Source organism: Hipposideros armiger, unplaced genomic scaffold, assembly GCF_001890085.2.
Source record: "Hipposideros armiger isolate ML-2016 unplaced genomic scaffold, ASM189008v1 scaffold_422, whole genome shotgun sequence".
Taxonomy (NCBI): domain Eukaryota; kingdom Metazoa; phylum Chordata; class Mammalia; order Chiroptera; family Hipposideridae; genus Hipposideros; species Hipposideros armiger.
In genome coordinates, this window is record NW_017731772.1 from 709,188 (window position 1) to 719,183 (window position 9,996).

Sequence of the window (9,996 nt, forward strand, 5' to 3'; positions counted from 1 at the left end):
TCGTGCCACTCGGCCGGCCCACTCAATCTTTTTTTAGAATGAAGCTACAACTGTCAGCTGTCAAATGACAGCAATAAGATAGATGCAAATGACTCTAGTACTTCAAAAAATGAACTGGTGCCACCTGTTGCAAACATGTGTCATGAATTTTCCGAAGACCCAATAGATCAGAGACCATACTCTAGTAAGGCTTTATCTTAACTATAATAATTCCATCTGCAATGCCCTTATTTGGAAATAAGGTACTGAGAGTTACTGGGAGTTAGGACTTCAGCATATGGATTTTTGAGTGACACAATTCAACCTACCACAGTGAGTCTTAAATTTGACATACAGCAACCCAAATATTGTTATTGGCCTCCTCCTGCGATATTTAAGGCATAAGTTTGTTCCTTGGGCTGACCAAACTTTGTAGAAAAGAGTTATTCCTGTTATGTATTGGATGTTGGCCTTCAGGTTACTGCAGGTTCTTGTGTCATGGTCAACTCTAAAATGAAAGGGTTTGATGCATTTTCACTAGGTCCTTTTTGTACTTCGTGTTAAGGCAGTTCCAACCTTTCCACTTTTTGAGAGCCAAGAATCTGTCATATGTCAGCTCTATTATTTGAGGTCTGTTTGTTATAAGACCATAAGTGATTTTGGCTTTTAGTAGATTTGAGTCACCTGCCAGTGCTCTGTTTGGGTTGATAGGAACGAGAATGTATCCCCCTAGAAGAATCTCTGAAAGATACTTTTTGGCTATTTCACTGGATAAGGTAAATGCCCATTTGTCTAGAAGAGCTTATATGCTGTTTTTGAGTAAATACTAATGACTTGTAAGGGTTGTAGGTAGTAATGATTTTAGAGATTATTTAAATATGTTAAGAACAAAAATAAACATATCTTATAAATTAAAAAGAAACAACACTTGGCTATTCATTGTTTTGGAACTTGTTAGCCAGAAACAGTTTCATAAATTGAAGTCTTACTTGAGAGAATTTTTAAGTTCCCCATGTCCACAGGTCCTGCAAATATTTATTTGCTCCCATATTGTTAATTCTTGTCTCTTTCGGGTCTGGTGTCGCCATCTCTACCTCCACCCCTTTTGCCCACAACAATCTGTTCATTTCTTTAAAAACAGCAGTTTCCTGGGCCGGCCGAGTGGCGCATTGGTTAAGAGCTGGCTTGGGACGCCAGAGGGCCCTGGTTCGGATCTCACATATGAGGGCCAGTAACACTGCCCTCTTCAGCTAAGATGCTGAACAACAGCTCAACTTGGAGCTGGGCTGTCATGAGTCGCCGGCGGCAGAGTAGGCTGCAACCCCTGCTGCAGTGGGTTGCCATGGGCTACCGTATGTAGCCAGCAGCCAGCGTGAGCGGCCAGCAGCCGCAGTGAGTGGCTGTCCAGAAGCCGGTGACTGGTCTGCCTCGCCCGGGAAGAGCTCAATGATGGTGCCAACTTGGGCCAGTGAAGCAACATCCTCCACAACTAGACTGAAGAACAAAAGGACAGCAACTTGTCTTTTCCCCTTCCCCCAATTCCCTAGCGCTGTTCCCATCCCCCAATTACCCAATAAAAATGTTTAAAATAAATAAATAAAAAATAAAAACAGCAGTTTCCATGATTGGTGAAGAGTGTGAGAAATCAAAGACAGTGGGATGTTATAAGGTTTGAGAACTCTTGGGAGGCAGTGGGACAGAAACTGCGTAACTTTTCAGGCTAGTGAGCTATACTCAAGTAAGCTCATCTTGTAGTCATTGTACCAAGCCCAAAACTAATCCTGACTCCTTTGTATTCAGCTTTTGTGACTAACCTTGAGTCAAAGTGTAAATATTCTTAAGAAAATGATTGTTTTCCTTCAAAATATGTGTTCTTAAAAGGTTTGTTATCTTCTTAGTTGAGACTTCATCATTCCTAAGAGTCAAAATATTTCCCAAAGGAACAGCTCTCTAATGTGGCCTTTACTAAAAAACATTGGGAAAAATGTTGTTCAATGGTGACATCTGCTTTGCAGGAAAATATCCAGCAATTGACCTGCTCTGCAAAGTGGGATATGTCTGCATAAAATGACACCTTCTCCCTTCTCTTCAGCACCTTTTGTTTCATGGAAACAGGGGGCCAGTGCAAGCCTTCTGAAATTGCTTATAATCTCAGTAATTTAGCAAATACTTTGCACCTTGAAAGTGGAAAGGAAGGAAAAAGAAAAAGCAAGAAAGTCTTACTTCCAATCTCATTAATGTAAAAACGTTGGTCTTATGTGCACACCTGGTAGGCACAGAAACAAAGTTGAAATGCAGGCAAACAAATCAGAGGCACTTAAATGAAACTGGGAATAGATTTTTTTCTAACCATCTGTTTCTACTCCATAATGTCTTACAAAAACTTTAAGGTTTTTTGGGGGGTGTGGGGGAAAGGAGAAGTACTGTAATTTAAAAAAAAATTCTTAAAATAAGAGGGCAGTTGGTTAGGCTTGGAAATATTTTCTCGTGTTGGGTTTTTATTTGAACACTGCTTAACTCCGTGGGCTTTGAGAGTCAAAACAGTTCTCTGAATAGTGAAAATCTTAGTATTCTTAAGCTTTCTTCATTGTGCAGCCTCTTATCTCTTTATGCCAGTTTTATTACTGCAGCTGCCTATGTGGCCCCCCAACGTCTAGCCTCTCTGCTGGGGCCCCTAAATCTTCCCACATAACACTTTTGGTTTCATTTTTCCAAGACATCTATTTTCAAGAGCTTTCTCTGTTGCCTTTGGTTTAAAGTCTGAATCCAGCCACCTAGTAAATGTCCAGGGCTCTTTGCAATCTGGCTACATACAAACTACAACTGCAGCCTTACCCTTTATTTCCCAGTCACCTCCATGGCCCCTCCACTCCAGCCAGCTAATCGGCTCAGCCTTCCCTGATCAAGGCCTCTGCTTTGCCATCTTACTGCCTTTGCTTTTGTCGTTTTCCCATTTCCTCCCTCCAAATCCTTCCAACCCTGGAGCCCACATACATGTAGCATTTACCATCTATCCTGTGTCTTTTGGCAGCTAATCATGTATAGCCTTGAATAATCGACTTTTCTGGTACTTACATCTTGTCTCTTCAAAGAGGTTTTAAATTCTTTCATGTCAGAGCTTGTTATACCTCTGGCATGCTCCATAGCATCGAAAGCAAAGGTAATTACATAATAGATACAAATTAATATACTTTGATGTATTGATTGATCCATTCATAGGGTGGGACTTATAAAATATTTTGTATTAGATGCTTCAACTTTTGTTTTGCAGACTATGAAAGTAATTGTTTTAAGAACTTGGTTGATACTGAAAGCCTAACAAATGAGCTGTCAGCCTATTTTTTTTAATACAATTATTTCAAATACACTTAATTTTTTTCCCTTTAAGTACAGCCACGTGTAGGGTAAGTCAACAGTTTCATCTTTCCATTGGATTCGGTTATGAATAGACGAGACTTTCTATAGCTCGTGAAATGTATTATTGGCATGTCTTCAAGAAGGAGGCCATCATATAGATAACACAAATGAGAGGCATAAATCTGTTGAAAAAAATATCTGCAAGAAGAAACATACTCAGATTCTCAGAGGCTAGAAATGAAATGTTTAACTGCTTATGTAAAAGGGGAGATGGGAATAAAAGCACTCCAATAGCCAATGAGTAAAGTTTTCAAAACTTAGTCCTAGAAGGTTAAACCATGAGTTCATCATCTTTTTTTTCCTCTTAAAAATTGAGCCTTCTTTCTCCACTAAACAGTACTTTCTTTTCTTCCCGCCACCACTTTTTTCCCCCCCTAATTAAACTCATGAGGATGTCCTATAATCCACATCATGGAAAACTGGTCAGGATCAGACAATCTCAAAAGTTTCTTCCACCTTTAATATTTTGTGTTTCTGAGGTTGATTTGCATCCCATCTAAGTGGTGGTCAGCTAGCTGGGGATATGTTTGAACCATCAAAACAGTTTTGTGTTATATTCACAAAGTTACTGTAAATGAAGCTTGGTTGTAACTTCAAGAACAGAGGCAGACAGAAAGAGAATAAACAAGAGGGCTCAGTCTATTTCTACTCCTCCCAGTCCATAAATCCTCTCTAGGAGACTATCAAACTACTGAGTATTACATCATCAGCAAAAGAATTTGCAGGCTAGAAGGATCTCAGGAAGTGGGGCAGCCGATCAAGGATCGAGGCAGCTGTCTTTAGAAATCAATCATTTCAAGGGTTCTATGAATCACACGAAGTACCATCCGACAATCACTTCTAACTGTCTTAAGAGTTTTGAAACTCTTAAGCTTTTTAGATTGCAGTACTTGTTTATTCTTAAGATGAGAAGTGGCAGGTTGGGAAAAAATTAAGTCTTGGATCTCATCTAAGATCCTTTTTTTTGTTGTTCGCTCCTTGCAAAATGCAGCTTACTTTTTTTTTGTTACAGTGTTTGCATTTAAACGGAATCATCGTTGTCCAGGAACAAATGTGGTCTTTTCATATTATTTGGGGGAACAGCAGGACTTGAGTGAGTCGGTAGCAGTACAATAGCTACTCAGGCTACTGCAGTCTAGCTGTAGACATGTTAATTAATATATTTCTCTGACACCTAGGTGATTGAAATAGCAATTAAAGAGTAATTAAAATGTTTACTTCTTGTAGGAATGTCAACTAAGATGTGGAATATAGCAATTACCTATGACGGATTAGAGGAAGATGATGAGGTCTTTGAAGTAATTCTGAACTCCCCTGTGAATGCAGTTCTTGGCACCAAGACAAAAGCTGCAGTGAAAATTTTGGACTCAAAAGGAGGTATTCTTTTGATCCTCATCTTGAAATCAGGAGCAGTCCTGGCGCTGTAGCTGCTTGCTTTCAACAGCCAGTGTGCTTGATAACGCCTTCACATCAAAAATGCTTAATTTCTTGTCAAGAAAGCAACCTCAGTCGTGATGTAGGCCCTTTATTCTGGTTTCTGCTTCATGCAGTGTTCCTCCTGCTAAGAACTGTTGGTTCAGAAAAGCAACAAGTCAGTGCCATAGTTGGTTTTTTTCCTACCCGTTTGTTGTTCTCACCAAGGGGGAAACAATGTTGGTGAGAATCTATCGGCAATTATTTCCCCCCAGAGTTTGTAGGGCTGTAATTATCTTCCTCTGTTAAAGAGAGCTCTTAATGCCTAAAATCTGAGACCCCACTGGAATGGGACCAGGTCTAAAAGAGGAAGGAATGGGAGAGAAATAGATGTGAAAGATGCAGCTGGCTTGGGGATTCAGGAGCAGCTAGAGAATATTAATGAATAATAACCTTGAGTTGCAGAGCCAAATAGGTCCTGGGAAGTAAATGCCAACAAACAACCTGTGGACCGATAAAACAAACACCAACCAAAGTCCTTGGTGCTCTGATTTTTTTCCTGCCAAACACTTTGTAGTTGTCTATTTAGCATTTGATAACTACCCAGGCACCATGCTTGCTCTTATATCCCTGTTGTTATACCTGTCATAGCCTATAGTCTATATGTTTTCCTTATCTGAAATCTATTCTCTCCTCTTTCTCATCCTGTAATAAAAATAGACACTATCCTCTTTCTTTTATAATACTAACATTTTCACAACATCCCTCCCCACCACTTTTCTTCACTCAATTTATTTCTTTTCAGTAGAATTTTCTATTCACATCAAGTACATAAATAATATACAAAGTACACGCTTTACACTTGAAGTATAAAATATCCAGACTGGGAGTTCTGTTTTGAGATTCTTTTCATACTAATTGGCAATGTTTCCAATAGAAGTAGCTGCATTAAGATTTGTTGGATCTTTGTTCTGTAGCAGTTGAATGCTAATTTATATAACCGTGACTTGATTTCACTGATATCTTCAAACAATTCCAGTTTCTGCCTCCAGGAGACTGGGGAAAGGATGATAACTTTGAAGTGTCTGTGGAATGATATTGATCAGTGAATATCCCTGAGATATTGAGGAGTACTATAATATGAAGAGAAGGGAGGCTGTTATGGTACCAGTAGACGGTATGATTATAAAATCACCCAAGTGATTTTCATCTGCGGTTTGTGAAATCAATTTCATGACTTTATAATCACCCTGTAGATGTGCAGAAGGGCACAGCTTTCCTGGATGGAAACTGATGAAGACTAAAGGAGTTTCTGGCAAATGGCAAAAAGGCAACATCTGGTGGGAAAAGCATCCATCTAAGTTTAATGACAAGCTGCTCCAGGGGCTGTGTCGATGTGATCACATATCTGTTTGTGTAAAATGCACTGACCTGCCATCTTGCATGCCTCCAGGACAGTGCCATCCTTCATATTCCTTCAACCCAAATAAGCACAACGCATGGAAGAAGGGCATTTGGCCCCCACTGTCCCCAGGGTCCTCCTCACACAGTGCTTCTGGCTCTTTTCATCTGGAAAGAAGACCTCTTCCGTCTTCCAAGCGGCTAGCAGTTGCCAGGGGAGACACCCCACAGGGCTTTGATTCTACAGACCTTTATGGACTAAAGCTTAGGACCCGAGGGAATGGCAAAACAGTAAGGATGGGCAACTTTTGGGATTTGATGTGTGGGGTACATATTAAAAGAATCAAGAGTTATTAATATTAACAAGTATTCTGAAACACTGAGAAGCTGTTTTGATTCTCCCAGTGCGTGAGGGCCATGGTTCCTTATATGGTCAAGAAGTGCCTTTTGTATACAAATAGCATAATGCTGCCCCACTTCATGAATTGTACTATTTGAGGTGATAGATATACTGACTCATCCAGATGATTTCTGCTTTGGTTCTTTTTGTGAGCAAGACAGGAATGACAAGTGGCCCTGGAATAGAATGAGATTAAGCAATCTACTTGGGTGTGGAAACCATGGCTGTGACCTTATTAGCTAGCAGTCTAACCAGACACACAGTCATGAGTATGTGTGTGCATTTTCTTGGACCTCTGTGTATTATAGATGTACCAACAAAATAAGGATGTCTTTTCTCCCTAATGGGCTATGAATGTATGAATTAACATTGATAAATTGTGATTAGGTCCAGTGATCTTTTATTAAAATCCTAATGATTTGGGCATGGAAAATCTTGAGGAATTTCTTAAAATTTCAGATATTAACAGGATCTTACTAGAAGGGTTTTACTCTATTGCTAATTATTATTCAAACCAATTTTGTTCATATTTGGTTCTGTGCTGATTTCAGGTTCATCCATCCTCTGTTTATAGAAATGGAACAGATGTCATCTATAACGTAAGTATAATCTGAGAGAATTGCTAAATTTCTTGTATTTATGGATGCAAAGTATCTGCTGAATCTATTTTTTTTGTATGTTTTTTTATAAGTTTCTCTTAAATTTCAAAAACCTGTTTTGAAATTTGTGTTAGAGGCTTGGGTAGTCAGAAAAAAAAAGAAACTGTTTGCTTTTATTCAATTTTTGAATTGCTCATTTTTATAACAAATGTTTTTGTTTGCTATCTTGGTGTTTATTTTTTTTTATTACTGTTTGTTAATTTCCTCAGTATCATAGAATGGTTTCCCTGCAACTGGAGGATGACAGGTCCCCAGCTTACAGAAGGAAGACCAAATTATCCATTATTAGTCAGCCACAAAAGATAATCAAAGTGGCAGAGCTGCCTCAAGCAGATAAGGTGGAATCCACAACTGACTCACACTTCCCCAGACAGGTATGAAAATCTTCTTCCTGTTCACCTTATAGCAAGCTGTTTGCTGGGCCAGAAAGCTTGAGGATAGTTGACTCAACACAAATGCTACTCAACAAATGAAGACCTAAAGGAGGTAAGTATGCCATCAATGTATGTTAAGTCAAATCTCATTGCCTTTTCTTCTTATAGAGCCATTTGCCCTCATTTCCAAAGAACTGCACACTGGAATTGAAAGGACTCTTCCACCTCGAAGAAAGCCTCCAAAAGCTGTATAAATGCAATGGGATTGCCTGGAAAGCTTGGAGCCCCCAAACCAAGGTTGGACACAGGCTGAACTGCCAAATACCTTTACTTGGCGTATGCCCTGCGATAAGCGGTGTGATCAAATAATACAGTGAATGTTTAAATTAAAAAGAAAGTTATTACAGTCAAAGATACACTGTCATTAATCCCCCTCAAAATACTCCGCCTCACTTTGAACACACTTATCCCATCACTCTTGCGATTTTCTGAAGCAGTTCTGGAAGTCCTTTTTTGTGAGTGTCTTTAGTTCTGCAATTGTGGCTGCCTTGATGTCGTGAATCAATTCAAAATGTTTACCTTTTTTGGTCATTTTGACTTTGGGGAAGAGCCAGAAGTCACACAGTGACAGATCTGATGAATAAGATAGATGAGAACACACCATAATGTTTTATTTGACAGAAATTGCTGTACCAGAAGCAATGTGTGATATGGAGCCTCTCCACTGTGATCACAAAATACGGTGAAAGCTGCCGCTGAGTGCCATCCAATGGTAAGGCAGGGATTTTCAGTATGTAAAGTGGCACTTAAAACCTTAGTAAGAGTGTGTGACAAGTTTTGACTTGTTTGGTGCAGTCAGTTGGGTGTAGCAATGGTTGAGAGAAGATGTGTTATAAAGTGTGCTGTAAATCGCCCTTCATCATGACAATACTCCGTGTCACAGATAGCTTCTGGTACGGCAATTTCTGTGAAATAAAAACATTGCAGTGTGTCCTCATCCACCTTATTCACCAGATCTGGCATCGTGCGACTTCCGGCTCTTCCCCAAAGTCAAAATGACTTAGGACATCAAGGCAGCCATGACAGCTCAACTAGACACTCTTGAAAGAGGACTTCCAGAACTGCTTCAGAAAGTGGCAAGAATGATGGGATAAGTGTGTTTGAACTGAGGGGTGGTATTTTGAGGGGGGGGGGGTTAATGGCAATGTGTCTCTTACTATAATAAATTTATTTTATTTAAACATTCACCGTATTGTTTAATCACATCTTGTAATTAGCAGAGGGGAAATGACCTGTCACCTCGTGCTACATCTGCCTGCCTTTGTTACGCTTTGAAGAAGAGGGAAAAAAAATGGCCCAAGTGGTGTTTTAAAAATCACATTAACACATTAGTTATATTCATACAATTTAAAAAGAATTTGTTCCATTATCAGATTGCCACAGGTATAGAACTGAAACATTGCTAACTTTAATAGTGTTTTCTATAAGAAGCCATTGCGTTTCTCAAGGTGGAGACTTGGAATTAGGGCTGACCTCCTTTCTGGTGACAAAACTATTCAAGGTAGGAGACTCATAGGACTCTTTATGCTGAGAACAGACTCTAGACTGTGAAGACCATTATGATGTGAACACGGACAACTATTTTTCAGGAGGTGGAAGACAAATCCTGCCCAGCTGGGTGGCACCATCACTCAGGCTACTGCCACTCCTTGATCACACAGCAACAAGGCACCTGGAACATAGCTGCCCAAGCTTGCAGGGAACAGTAAGAAACCTTGTTTCACATTTGACTGTTTTCTTTTCTACTGTTTATTTTCTCATGGAACTGTAGGGTTGCTTCACTCATTCAAGTGTTGGGTGTCTAATACCTACCCTTGGCTTTGTTTTAGGAGCCCTGAGAGAGTTCTGAAGTTCAGAATGGATTTGGGACTGACCTTTAATTTAGCTCTTTTATGTTAAGACTGTATCATTACCACAGTTCTATTTTTCAGCCTATCTCAATCTTTTGAAGAATGTCAGGAGATTTTCTGAGTCTGCCGCATTGCAGGTTCTATCTTATTTTTAAAAATTAAATAGGAGTTCCTACTCATTGATTTGAAAACATAGTAATGAAAGGTCTTATAGCATCAGACCTATGACAGTGTAAGAGGCATTAATGATTATGAAACCAGACAAGTTGAACAAAGGATCATTGGGTAATGGAACACTCAGTGAAGGATGGCTTGTGGTTCAAAAATGACAACAAAATTTACCTAGTCCAGAAGGACTTTAAAAATGCATAACTAACTATCCCTGACCTTCCTTTTTTTTTTTTTTTTGAAAAATTAAGGTATACTTTACGTATAGTAAACTT

At 39.4% G+C, this 9,996-nt stretch overlaps 1 protein-coding gene across 1 annotated transcript in view; it reads left to right on the top strand.

The window, feature by feature from the left end:
- The window catches only part of FREM1 (FRAS1 related extracellular matrix 1), a 169,140-nt gene that overhangs the window by 146,392 nt on the left and 12,752 nt on the right, over positions 1-9,996 (top strand). Inside the window, 6 exon segments of the mRNA XM_019664409.1 lie at positions 4,624-4,773; positions 6,263-6,501; positions 7,162-7,209; positions 7,479-7,643; positions 7,812-7,940; positions 9,293-9,408. Coding sequence (XP_019519954.1) covers positions 4,624-4,773; positions 6,263-6,501; positions 7,162-7,209; positions 7,479-7,643; positions 7,812-7,940; positions 9,293-9,408 — 847 coding nt within the window.